Raw genomic sequence first — 14,349 nt, 5'->3', positions numbered from 1 at the left:
GTTGGATGAACTTAAGAGACTTATCAATGTCTCATTATTCACCGGCAGGTAATTCCGGAAAGAATAAAACAAAAATGAAGCAAAATGAAGTAGAACGGACAGATGGATTTGCCACAGCTGTTTAGTAAACTCTTTTAATATCAAACCTGCCAACTTTACAAAATAAAAAATTACGAGATTCAGATACGAAAATCAGGAGAAATCAAATGGGTCGAAAATGCTTATTCTACATGTCTTGAACAATACAGGAGTACTATGGTATATATAATATGGTATACAGTCTCAAAACCAGACTGTTGCTATACGAGGCTACAAGGCTAAAAATTACACATCTCCATGCCCTCACAGGAATATGTGTGTGAGATGATCAGTCTCTGATAAGCCTTCCTAAAACTCATGCTTCTCATGTGTGAATCAGTCAAGCACTTGGATGCCATTACTAAGCAAATGCATAGATTAATATATTGCATGCACCCGCGTGACTATGCGAAGCGCAATGCTATTTTTAAATGAAAATGAAAACCTACAACCTGTTTTCCAGTCACTGACCGGGTCAAGAATGGAATGAATGAAGCAGATATAGGCTATTAGTACGATGGGGTCGCCACTCCCAAAGTGATTTATTAATGACTGATGGATGCTATGAAATGAGAATGGAGAGTGTTGCTGGAATGAAAGATGACAGGGAAAACCGGAGTACCCGGAGAAAAACCTATCCCGCCTCCGCTTTGTCCAGCACAAATCTCACATGGAGTGACCGGGATTTGAACCACGGTATCCAGCGGTGAGAGGCCGACACGCTGCCGTCTGAGCCACGGAGGCTTGCTATTTTTAAATAATAAATTAAAATTCACCAGAATTGTCTCCAACTGGCTCCTAAAATCTCTAGAGAAGTCACTAGTCACTATCTTTGAAATTCTGTCACTAAATTAATAAAAAAAAAGACTCCAAATCTAGCGACTAGTCTCTAGAATCGACTAGACTGCATGTGAATGAACACGAACATAGCACACAGCACACGAGAACGAGAGATTGACAATTGATATACACATTGCGATATACAGGTTACAATAAACATCGTACATATGCGCAAATTTCTAGTATTAATAAACGTTGATATTTCATTTGAAAGCAGCCAATGAGCGAAGGACTTCCGGCCACTGGTGTATAAAAGCTGAAATGGCAGGATTTGAAAACAAATGTTTGAAGTTCACCAAAAAATAAGCTAAAATCGGGAGAAATAATAGAACAATCAGGAAGCGGGAAAATTATCGAAAATCGGGAGTCTCCTGCTTACATCGGGAAAGTTGGCAGGTATGTAATATACAGATAATAATATTATTTATTTTTACATCCGACTAACTACTTTTACGGCTTTTGGAGATGCTGAGGTGCCGGAATTTAGTCCCGCAGGCGTTCTTTTACATGCCAGTAAATCTACCGACACGAGGCTGACTTATTTGAGCACCTTCAAATACCACCGGACTGAGTGAGGATCGAACCTGCCAAGTTCGGGTCAATATACCAGCACACAACCGGTTGAGCCACGCAGTCCGGAAGAAGGAAAAGAAGAGCTATCATAGAGTAATTGAAATGTCAACATACTTAATACATCAACACTGCTTTACATCCTGGAAGAACTTCAAAACACTTTGTCAGTTAATATCAGCCTTGAAAGCCTGCACCATTTCCATCATAGCTACTTTAAAATACCGTACAGCTGTAGAGGAAACAAGGCCAACAGCTGAACAACGAAGAGTTGTTGCACAAGAGCCTCATGCTGTCCCACACACTTTCTGAAGGATGTTATGTGACCTGAGCTTTGCAACAGTCTTTCATCAGATGTTTAAAAATTGACATCCAGGTACTTGGGTTTATCTACTATGCTGTAAAAGGGAAATACTTCAACTACTTTACATATATGATTTATGTTCAAGCTGCCATCTTATGAAGTAATTACAAAGTTTGCCAAGACTAAATGTAAGGCTCTCTTCACATACCTCCAAGGATATGTTTCCACCTTTCAAATAACTTAGGCATCAGCTCAGATTGTTCCAAGGTTTGGTGTTCTAGGCACTGTTAAATAGCATACCAAAATACCTCAGTGGACAGAGCCCTGGTATTCCAAAATAATTTCACTACTACTGCATGGAAAGTATAGTCCTGAGTAAACCTTATCAAGAAACAGGTAGAACATCAGATGCAGGTATGTCATTGCTTCATGGAGCATGGAGATAATACTGAGGATTGCTGAAGAGATATAAAGCTATATCTCTTGTAACTAGTATTAAACATAAAAGAATTTAAATTGTCATCTCTTATAAAGTGATACTACTGATCAATTGTAGAATATTTTATTGACAGTGTCTACTCTACAGTTCATTTTTGGAAGGTGTGGTCTGCAGGTTAGAATTCACCCACGGTAACCTCTGCTTGTCGTAAAAGGCGACTAAAAGGGGACTGAATATCTCCCGGTATAAGGAGATCCCCTACACCAGATGCCAATAGTCTCCTTGAGAGTGGATGAGCGGGTGTAGGTCTGGGCACTCTATTGTCCAAGAGGCAAGAAATTGCTCCAAAAGGCAGAGGAACCAAATGTTGGTCAACGGCAGTAGAATGCAGAAGGCAACGGCAAACCACTGCATTAAAGGTCCTGAAGGACATCCCTATAAATTCACATAACATGGCTCGGAAATTAGTATCCGGAGTTTCTATTCCCCCAATCGGATCTCCGGGGAGAAATGCTGCGAACATAGTTGTGTACTTGACAGTGCAAGGAAAATCAAAATCTATGACAAGAAATTATGAGATGCTACTTGGAATGTTCGCAGTTTGTATACGAGTGGAAAACTAGCAAATGTGGAAGCAGAAAGATGTAGATTGAAAGTAGACATCCTTGGACTGAGGGAGGTAAGATGGACTGGATCAGGAATTCAGAACACGAAGGAAGAATATATGTACTTCTCGGGAGGAACCGACACCAATCACAGATATGGAGTTGCTGTGCTTATTTCATCAATGATCACAAATTCAGTTTTAGATTTTGTACCACTTAGTGATAGAGTAATGTTGCTGAGGTTACAAACATCACATCAGATCATGAACGTTATTCAGGTCCATGCACCAACTGCCAATAAAGATGATGATGAAGTAGAAGCATTCTATAACACCTTATAGGAAGCTATGAAAATAAATAAAAATGGAGAAATAACATTGGTCATGGGTGATTTTAACTCAAAAATAGGGGCTGGCATTGAAGGCAATACTGTAGGCAGATATGGTCTTGGTGGACGTAACATAAGAGGAGACAGACTTGTACAGTTCTGTATGGAGCACAATCTGTTTGTCTCTAACACATTCTTCAAACTTCCTCCTCGGCGGCTTTACACATGGATATCACCCGCCGATAACGACAAAAAGATCATAACAAATCAAATTGATTTCATTTTGATAAAGCAACAACTAAAGAAATATGTGACATTCGTTAAGACGTATTCCGGTGCTGATGTAAATAGTGACCACAATCCAGTTGTAATGGACCTTAAAATGATATGTTTTAGAAAAAAGAAATGTTAAACCATCCAGGCAAATAGATATTAGGAAACTATTGGATCCCAAAGTAAGAACTAATGTTGGAACTGCACTGGAAAAGAAGATGGAATGAATAAGAAACACTGAATCATCAGAGGTAGAATCCACATGGAAATCCATTAAAGACAGTGCGATTGAAATCCAGGAAACTGAAATTGGAAACTGCAACAACATCAAGGGACAGAGTCGGATGACAGATGAAATTTTAGAACTTATGGATGAAAGGAGAAAACACAAAAATACAGATCACATTCAATACAAAACTCTAAACAAAGCTGTACGCAGAACGTGCAAAGAAACCCGAGAATTATGGATGACAGACAAGTGTGAGGAAATTGAGATCCTTCAAGAGAAGCACGACTATTTTAACTTGCATAAGAAAGTGAAAGAACTTGGTAGTTTGCAACGAAGACGATATGGTCAAATCTTGAGAGATGCCAATAATGAAATCATCTTGGGTGTGGAAGGGAAACTCAAACGATGGAAGGAATATACAGAAAATCTCTTCAAAGATGACAGAAATTATCCTCCATCACCTGACGAGAGAATAAATGAAAATAGCCCTGAAATAACAAAAAGTGAAGTTGTACATGCCGTAAAACTTCACAAGAATGGTAAAGCAACTGGACCTGACAGTGTGTACGCTGAAGTTTTCAAAGTAATAACAGAACAGGAATCTACCGGCCTCAAAATTTTAACATCATTATTCAATCAAATATATGTATCAGGAGAAATACCATCAGACTGGCTGAAATCAACCCTCATACCTCTACCGAAGAAGCCTAACTCGTCTCAGTGCGATGATTATCGTATGATAAGTTTGATGTCTCATGTGCTCAAAATATTCTTGGGAATCATTCACACTAGAATATAACAAAAGTGAATCCCACATGGATCAGAATCAGTTCGGTTTCCGAAATGGCGTTGGTACACGTGAGGCTCTGGTGTTTGCAGACGATGTGGCAATATGGAATGAAACAGAGGAGGGAGTGCAAAATAATCTGAATGCATGGTGTAAGAAGTTTGATGATTATGGAATGAAACTGAACCCATCAAAAACAGCAGCATTGAAAATCAGCAGACATAATACAGAATGAAACATAAAAACACAGGAACACCAAGTTGAAGTAGTACACCAATTCAGTTATTTAAGAAGCGTAATGGCCAGTAATAACAGAGCTGAGACAGAAATAACTAACAGAGTAACCACCAAAGGCTCTAACTTTTACAGTATCGTTAGACACCTACTATGGGATGAGAAGGTCCCACAAAGAACAAAACTGACCCTGTACAAGTCATATTTCATTCCCATCCTTACATATTCTCTGGAAACCTGCACACTAACATCAAAGGATTGTAGTAGGATTCAAGCCTCTGAAATGAAATTTCTTAGAACTGCCCTCCAAAAGACCTGACTTGATCATGTGAAAAATGATGAGATCCAATCTAACCTAGGTCTAAATGAATCGATGGAGGAAAGACTTAGGTCATCTAGACTTAAATGGCTTGGGCATGTTAAATGAATGAATAGCACAAGGTTACCATGTGCTTATTTGGAAAAGAGAATAACAGGTAGAAGACCAGCTGGAAGACCAAGAAGAAGATGGATGGACCAACTGAGGGAAGATGTGGAGAGAAGAAGATGGAATTGGGAATCTGTCTTGGACAACAAAATGTTTTTGAATAGGTAACTTTGGAAGACGCTCATTTTCAAACACCCTACCCGGCTCGCTGGAAGGGCAAACCGATGATGATGATGACACGTGAGGCACTCTTCTCATTAAATGTGTTGTTACAGAGATGCAGAGATATGAAAGTTGATGTCTGTGCCTGTTTTATAGACTATAAGAAAGCTTTTGATTGTGTCCGTCACAATAAGCTGATAGAGATTCTGAGATCAACAGGTATTGACCCCAGTGACTTACGTATAATCAGTAACTGTACTGGAATCAGTTTGCAAATGTCAAAACTGATCAAGGAACTTCAGAAACTGCTTCGATCAACAAGGGCGTCCACCAGGGTTGTGTACTGTCACCTCTGTTGTTTAACATTTACTCAGAGGCAATCTTTAAAGAAACATTGGCAAACTATGGTGGGATCAAAATTAATGGGAAAATCATCAACGACATCAGATATGCAGATGATACTGTTGTTATAGCTGATGGCATGCCTGCCCTTCAGTGCATGATAAACTCCTTAGTTCAGCACAGTGAAGAGTTTGGATTATATGTTAACCCATCAAAGACGAAACTGATGGTGTTCTCTAAGAAGACAATTTGGACAAATCTCACAATAAAAGATAAAATAGTTGAGCAAGTGCCTTCTTTCAAATATCTAGGTACCATCTTGGATGACCAATGTAACTCCAAACAGGAGATAATTTCTAGAATTGAGCAAACCAGGAAACAATTCATTACCACGAAGAAATTCTTTGTGAGGTCAGATCTCAGTCTCCAACTACGAATCCGTATGATCCCCTGCTATATATTTTCTGTTCTCCTATATGGATGTGAAAGCTGGACTCTGAATCCAATCACAGAAAAACGTATTGATGCCTTCAAAATGTTCCTGTATCGCCGTCTCTTGCGGATATCCTGGGTGATGAAAATCTGAAATGCCGAGGTCCTTCATCAGATGAAAAAGAAAAAAGTACTACTGCTCACCATAAAACAGAGGAAAACACACAATACCTAGGACATATCATGAGAGATGAGAGGTATCAGTTTTTACAGCTTATTATCAATGGAAAGATACAGGGGAAGAGATCTGTTGGGAGAAGAAGAAATTCATGGCTGAAAGACCTTTGAAGATGGCACTGCTGTACTTCAGAAGTGGCATTCCATTCTGCACTATCAAGATTAAAGCTAGTTACGTGAATCGCCAACCTCCGCTCAGAGACGGCGTCTTAATAACAATAATAAGAATAAGAAGAAGAGGGTAAGCAAATGAGTTTCTTTTCTTTTTCTAGTGGCTTTACGTTGTACCGACACAGATAGGTCTTATGGTGATGATGGGATAGGAAAGGCGTAGGAGTTGGAAGGAAGCGGCAGTGGCCTTAATTAAGGTAGAGCCCAAGCATTTGCCTACTGTGTAAATGCGAAACCAGGGAAAACCATCTTCAGGGCTGCCGACAGTGGGATTCGAACCCACTATCTAACGGATGCAAGCTCCCAGCCGTGCGCTTCTAACTGCACAGCCAACTCGCCCGGTAGCAAATGAGTTAGCCAGTTAATTAATGGGTTTTAAAGACAACTGATGTCTCTCGACTGGCAATCAGATAGAGAAGACTGTAGAAGAGTCAAATGTTGCAATGGATGGTGCCAGAAGAAGCCTTGGAAAGTGATGTACAGTATCTCACACAAGGGAGACTTGCCAGAATAGTGAATCAGATACATAATGAAGAACCTGTACTTGAAAGTTTATGTGGAGGATGGATAAGGCATTTCAAAGAACAGATATAGAATTACAACTAACTTCACTAGTACTATAGTACTTTACTTACAAGGTTTGTGAAATAATATCCGACTTCACCAGACATCAAACGACTAGCATTGCAAAATCTTGTTATATAATTAATATTGCTTTTCAGTCTAGCTGGGTTGGCTTTCAGCACAATGAAGATGAGGGCAGGTAGAAACTCATCAGCTGATGCAGGTCCTCCAACAGACTGTTGCAACAATAGGAAAATGTTCCGGCAACAGCGTACAACACAGTTAAGCTTATCCTGAGGAGCTTTAGCAGAGTCCATGCCCAACATATCTGAAAGAAATAATTCAAACATTTCTTCACTTAATAATAATAATAATAATAATAATAATAATAATAATAATAATAATAATAATAATAATAATAATAATAATAATAATAATAATAAAAGCGTACTGGAAGAAAAGGAAAGAACAAAGAAGAAGGAATTGAAATTGACACGGGGTCCTCTGGTGGCCCATTCGAAAGAATAATAATAATAATATTAATAATAATAATAATAATAATAATAATAATAATAATAATAATAATAATAATAATAAAACATTTGAAGAGCTCAAAACCAAATCAAACTCCTAAAAATAAAACAGCGGAAACATTGGGTCTCCCGGTATTATTTATAAAACAGAACAGGCCTATATCCCTTTCAGACCTGAAAGAAAACTGGCGGTGTGAATTTTTGTTTGTATGTAAAAAACTGACTAAAATGCTCTTAAATACATATATTTTTAGTTTATTCTACAAAATAAAAATTAACATCTGAAAAAAAGCACCCGCACAATTGTGCGTGTCAGGACTTAATTCACTACTTACAAAAAAGAAAAATTACCTCAATGCATGTGAATATACATATGTACATGATCAAATGTTCTATTTTATAGTGGGGAATAATTTAAAACAATTAAATCTTCGTTCTAACACAAGTAAATGTTAGATTTTCCACATTGAGGAGGAGTTTTGCAATTACTGCCCTTTTGGCAGCAGCAGCAGCAGCTTGTCATCAGACCTGAAGGAAATCTGGAGGTGTCTAAACATCAGAAACTTACTAAAATGCTCTTAAATACATGTTTTTACAGTTTATTTTAAAAAATAAGAACTATCGGCTGAAAAACAGAACCCACACAATTGTGCGTGTCAGGACTTCATTCACTACTTGCAAAAAATAAAAAAATAAAAAAATTCAACTCAGTACATGTGAATATGCACGTGTACATGATCAAATGTTCTATTTTACAGTGTGGAACGATTTTAAAGAATTAACATCTTATACATTACATTTCTCATTTGGAGTACGAGTTTTTCTTTCACAGTCCTTTTCGTGACAGCACCCAGCACTCCTGCATGCATTGACTGTAAGGAAACTAGCCCGCACATTTGTGCGTATCAACATTCAAAACCTCATGGTATTACGTACGATGTTGTAAGTTCACAATTTACGTTTGCTACACAATCTACACACTTCATTGATTATATTCTCATATTCAGTAAAGCTTCTAGATTAATATGAATGCAATAAATAAATGCTTACTTTATGCATTACTGCTTCCCGCCATATTCCTAATGAACTGTATTTTTAAACTCTTCTTCCTGCCCCCTGGTGGTCAAGTACTAAATAAAAACAGCTGAAGTACATACTACGTGTCCCGCACAAGCACTGCAGTCCGGTCTGGCACCAAGAAAACGTCAAATAAGCTCAGTCATAAATAAAATACGAACCCGCACAATTGTGCGTACACGGTCTGAAAGGGATAGCATGGGTTTACAAGCAAAACATATTATGTCAAAACACTTACTTTTGAGAAAAGGAGATGTGAAAATTTTCAACCTTACAGTCTTACTTATCTGCTCTAAGAATAAGATTTTTTATTTTTATTGTTGCTACTTGTTTCAACGTCGCAATAACACACTGAAGGTTTTAGGCAATGGAAGGATGGAAAAAGGGCTATGATTGGGAAGGTAGCAGCAGTGGCCTTCATAAAGGTACAGCCTGGTCTGAAAATGGGAAACCACTGAAAACAATTTCAGGGCTGCCAATGGTAGGATTCAAACTTGCCATCTTCCGAATGCAAGTAAACAGCTGTACCGCCCTAACGCACAGCCAACTCACTCTTTATTTTTACAATTATTATTCAGTGGGTTTGTTAGTGTGTCTAGAATAATGCTGTGTAGCTGAAAATGTATTATTTTACCTGAATTAAATTCCATTTGAGACTTAGCAAGAAAATAGAAATCACAAAATTCAGTAACCAAAATGACCTCATAGATTCAATGGATATCACCAAAGAACATAACAAAAAAAAAAAAAACACAGAGAAGTGTGAAAATATCAAAAACTCAAAATCTGACTTGAAGCTCCAACAAAGCAATTCTCGAGATCGAACCTCAATGAAGCCCAGCATGCTAAATCCAGCTATAGGGTGTGTCGGAGAAACATGGCTGGGATTATCCGTTCACAATTAAGAAGTGTTCCTGGACTTGGAAACTCTATTCTAGAAAGACCAGACAGGAACTTCAGGAGGTGAAGTGCTCATTGCCATGAAACCAGAACTGTGTTCTGTTCGTTTGAAGCTTCTTGAGACCGACGCCAAGAATGTATGGGTGGAATTTACAAGCAATGGTGCAAAGTTTCTCGCAGAATCAGTAAACAGTGTCCCAAAATCTGAACAGCATAGCAATGATCAACTCTTACAATCACTCAGCAGTATGCAACAAATCCAGCCCCAGTACAAGGCTATTTATGTAATAGGTGAATTCAATCTAAATATAGACTGGCAATATTCAGCCCCTATTCCAGGTTTAAAGTTGTTCGCGAGAGGATTTTTGCGAACAACTGTCTTACTATATTCTATGATCTGTTTCTTTATCAGCTAATAACAGAAGATACACATATCACACTAACCTTTACCTGCTCATGAATCACAAAGAACTTACATGGAAGGGTACAAGAGAGTAAGGAATGATAAGAAGCAGCTTATTCACAAAACTTATAACTACACCCACAAAATAAGCAACAGTAATGTGAAAATTCTTGGCAAAGAATTGTGACAACTCAAAACCTAACTCCTTCCATGCTAACAGTAAAGTTCTAAATAACCCAGAACACATGTGTGAGGCTTTCAGCGAGAGTTTTAAAAAGAGCTATGTGACGCCAAATGCAGCCATTCACTTGTACTTGGCCAAGTCATCACCTCACACTTGGCAAATTTTTCTTCTCCACAGCCAGAGCGTACCAGCCAAAGAAAAATATGGCCCATGCTACGACAGGCCCAGGCAACATAACTAGACGGATATTACAGCAATGGGCGGAAAAAGTAGCGGCTTCCCTGTGCACAATATTCAACTACTCCATCATTAAAGATGCTGTACCGTGCTGTGCCAAGCAAGTGGAAAAGTGCTAACGTGGTGTATAAAAGAGGGTAATATGGAAAGAGTTGAAAATTACTGGCCAGGAAGGCCATGCTTGTGGAAAGTGCCTAGAGATGATGCAATCATTACTGAAGGTTTCTAGCAGCAAATTTTAAATCTGGCAAGCAACATGTAGTGTTATCCCACTTTGCATGAAAATAACGGTATGGTCACAGTTGCATTCTTGCAAGGCTTGAATCATGTGATGATGCTTGTTGTTTGAAGGGGCCTAACATCTAGGTCAGCAGCCCGTAATGGTATGAAATGAAATAACAAATTAAAAGTTCAAAATCATCCACTGACCAAAATAAAAAACGTCATAAAGAATGCTTTTTTTTTTTTTTTGCTAGTTGCTTTACGTCGCACCGACACAGATAGGTCTTATGGCGACGATGGGACAGGAGAGGGCTAGGAGTGGGAAGGAAGAGGCTGTGGCCTAATTAAGGTACAGCCCCAGCATTTGCCTGGTGTGAAAATGGGAAACCACGGAAAACCATTTTCAGGGCTGCCGACAGTGGGGTTCGAACCTACTATCTCCCGAATACTGGATACTGGCCGCACTTAAACGACTGCAGCTATCGAGCTCGGTCATGAAGAATGAATGGATGGATATGAATTTAAAACAATCAGTGGGTCCGACCCAAAAACTATCATAAAAATAATATTACTAACCAAGGGACCACTTCTAAAGCACAATCTTGATTCGAGGATACTTGTTGTTTAAAGGGGTCCAAAAATCCAGGTCAACGGCCCTTTATAATGGTACTTGTCGCTAGTAAAGTAGAACCATGGTATTTGTCATGTTGGGGTACTAATCAAAAGTAAGGTTGACTCACTATGTTCCACACACGATGGTACTACTCACAAATATTGTATGTCGTACAGGTAACGCAGACCTATGGTGTTTCTCACATAATGGCGCCACTCATAGGCAACACAAACCGATGGTGTTGCTCTCCTAGGTGTATTAATCACGGGCGCCGGTATTCCCGTGGTATTCCTCATATAGTGGGTACTAATCACAGGTAACGCAGACCCATGGTGTTTCTCACAAGGGTACTAATCACGGGTACTGGAAACCCACAGTGAACCACTCTCTGCTGCTACTAATCACAAACCTATTGTGTACCTAATATAGTGGTACTACTCGCAAGTAAAGGCGACCCATGGTTTTCCCCGTGTGATGGTACTAATCAAAAGTAGTTTCATGATTCTAAAACCATCATCCCTTGGCCACCCCTTTTAGTCGCCTCTCATGACAGGCAGAGGATAACATGGGTGTATTTTTCATCTGCATCCCCCACCCACAGAGTCTAATATCGTCGGGATCGGAAAAGAACAAGAGTCGACCAAGGGAGGTCGGACAGGATAGATGAATGTGAGGAGCCTGGCACAAGTAAGTGTAAGCAATGTCAGGACTAAGCTAAGGGCCCCGTGGTCGCCACCCCACGCTCCCAAGTTGAGAGTCCCTTGGGTCCCTTTTAGTCGCCTCTTACGAAAGGCAGGGGATACCGTGGGTGCATTCTTCATCTGCGTCCCCCACCCACAGGGGGTCTGGAATCATGTGTTGCACAAGGATGTACGTCTAATGCGCCAGCTCATCAGGTGTCATCTCATCAAAGAAAAACAGACCAAGAACGTAGGAACTTGTGAAACCACACCAAACAGTCACATAAGCTGAGTGTAATGGTTGTTCCAGCCGTTGCCTACGAGATATACAACGCCGGGACATAGCTACTAATTTGCTGCTGAAGACGGGCCCGACTGTGTTCATGGTTAGGCCGCTAGATGTCAGGTTTCTGTTCCGCTCTTGGTGGACTTTAACATTGTGATGTATGGAGTAATTGTGATGTTGTGTTGATTTTATGCAATTTATTGTGCGTATTGTTTCTGTTGGTGAGTGTCTGTGAGGTTGAAAAGCATGATGCACTGTTGTGAACCTCTATGTACTTCAGCTACAGCTAAAAAGCAAGAAAACAGGATGAGTTGGCCGTGCGGTTAGGAGCGCGCAGCTGTGAGCTCGCATCCGGGTGATAGTGGGTTCGAATCCCACTGTCGGCAGCCCTGAAGATGGTTTTCCGTGGTTTCCTATTTTCTTGCCAGGCAAATGCTGGGGCTGTACCTTAATTAAGGGCACGGCCATTTCCTTCCCATTCCTAGGTCTTTCCTATCCCATCGTCGCCATAAGACCTTTACATAAAAACAATATATATACAATTCTCCACCTTATCAATACGAATTTATTTTACATTACAAATATTCAAGACTAGTTTCGACCCCTATGGGGTCATCCTCAGTTGACATGCATTGTAAATTGTTCATAAAAACATCACGTATAGTGGTAAAAGTTAGACTAGTTTAGGCTGATCATTAATGTTTGGTATGTCTAGTACATGACTAGTGTGCATTGTTCATAAAGACATATATTACCTTACTGCTACTACTATCCAAATTTAAATTATATAGTATGGAACACAGATATGTTTGTGTAACTCAACAGTGACAAGTTCAAATATTTACAGAATTGGCTGTTGATTAGTCACATGATATTACAGAACACAGGCTTGAACATTTTTGATTTAAGTGTCAGTGCAACATCTTGCTTTTATACATACTAGAAGCTAAATTCATTTTGTAAAGTCATTACATTCTGATTGGAACTTAGTGTGAGGTTAAAGTTGAATAAAATATATGCTAATGTGGACATTAAAATATTGTTAAAATGGGCATATAATCAAAAACAATGGTATGTATGCCACACATGTCTAGTATAAAAACTCATTACATTGATGCTGTTAGTGTGCAGTACAGCATATACACTGATTTGGCATAAATGGATTTGTATATATATTGTTCCAACAAAGTGGATCCATAAAAAGTATAGGTAATTAGTATTATAATGATCCACTGCAAATTAGGTAATGCTGTTGTATTATCTGAAGATCTATTGGCAGCTACAGATATTAAAGTTATTAAAAATGTTAATGGAACATGTTTTCTTCCGTAGACGCGATGTTTAAGATTGGTGGCATTAGTCAAATATGATGAAAGTTATGCGTCTTGGTGCACGTTGGTTAGTTCTGGAAGCTTGTATGTAATGAGCAACCAAGGTGGAGTGTCTGGAAATAGAAATAAAAGTGTGATAATGTTGTGGATAGAAAGTGTGATAGTGAAACGTATGTCGTTTACTTACGTAAAGTGCTGGAGCCGTGCGTTCTTAGTAGCTGCCTGTTGGGATCTGGTGCGCGTAGCTCTGAGATTGTAGTTAGCGGCGGTGGAGGGGAGGTTTGGGGGGATAGGTGGAGTGTTAGTAATAGGAGTGGGGTTGGAGGGGGGAGGGTTTTTAGGCGGTTGATTTGAACATATCGATTTTTGCTTGTTTATTCTTTTGATATAGAAATCTTTTAATAAGGGAATTACTGCATGAAAAAGGATGTTATTTCTGTCTATACTTTCATTTAGGTTGGAGTTTGGATTCACATATTTGTCTAAATTTATGTAAAATTCTTCTATTATACTGAGTAAGGGACTTTTTGGGTTCATGTTAAGGATTTGCATGTCGTTCTTAATGTCTGTGAAATTATGTTTTTGATCGTCAATATGCTGACCCATAGCCGAAAAATGTCTGTGCTTGACGGCGTTTACATGTTCATTATATCGTATTAAAAAACTTCTACCGGTAAGTCCTATATAGCTGGCTTGGCAGTCGTTACATTTTAGGCGATAGACTCCTGAATGATTGTATTTATTCGTGTTATTAACTAATTTGGAATTGTATAGTATGTTGGTGTTGTTGCGTGCCGTTTTATATGCTATTTTTAGGCCTTGTTTTTTGAAGATGTTTGTTATGGGATGTATATGGTTATT

The 14,349-nt window shown here is 39.0% G+C and overlaps 1 protein-coding gene across 2 annotated transcripts in view; it reads right to left on the bottom strand.

Moving 5' to 3' along the window:
* The window catches only part of LOC136878982 (rab5 GDP/GTP exchange factor), a 150,177-nt gene that overhangs the window by 40,281 nt on the left and 95,547 nt on the right, over positions 1-14,349 (bottom strand). For both annotated transcript variants that reach the window (XM_067152643.2, XM_067152642.2), the window contains exon 7: positions 7,094-7,350. In XM_067152643.2, the coding sequence (XP_067008744.2) occupies positions 7,094-7,350 (257 nt within the window). The remainder of the gene's footprint in view (positions 1-7,093; positions 7,351-14,349) is intronic.

The sequence above is a fragment of the Anabrus simplex genome, chromosome 8, assembly GCF_040414725.1.
Source record: "Anabrus simplex isolate iqAnaSimp1 chromosome 8, ASM4041472v1, whole genome shotgun sequence".
In the NCBI taxonomy this organism is placed as follows: Eukaryota; Metazoa; Arthropoda; class Insecta; order Orthoptera; family Tettigoniidae; genus Anabrus; species Anabrus simplex.
The sequence above is the reverse complement of the archived record's forward strand: the minus strand, read 5'-3'. Positions and strand labels throughout refer to the sequence as shown.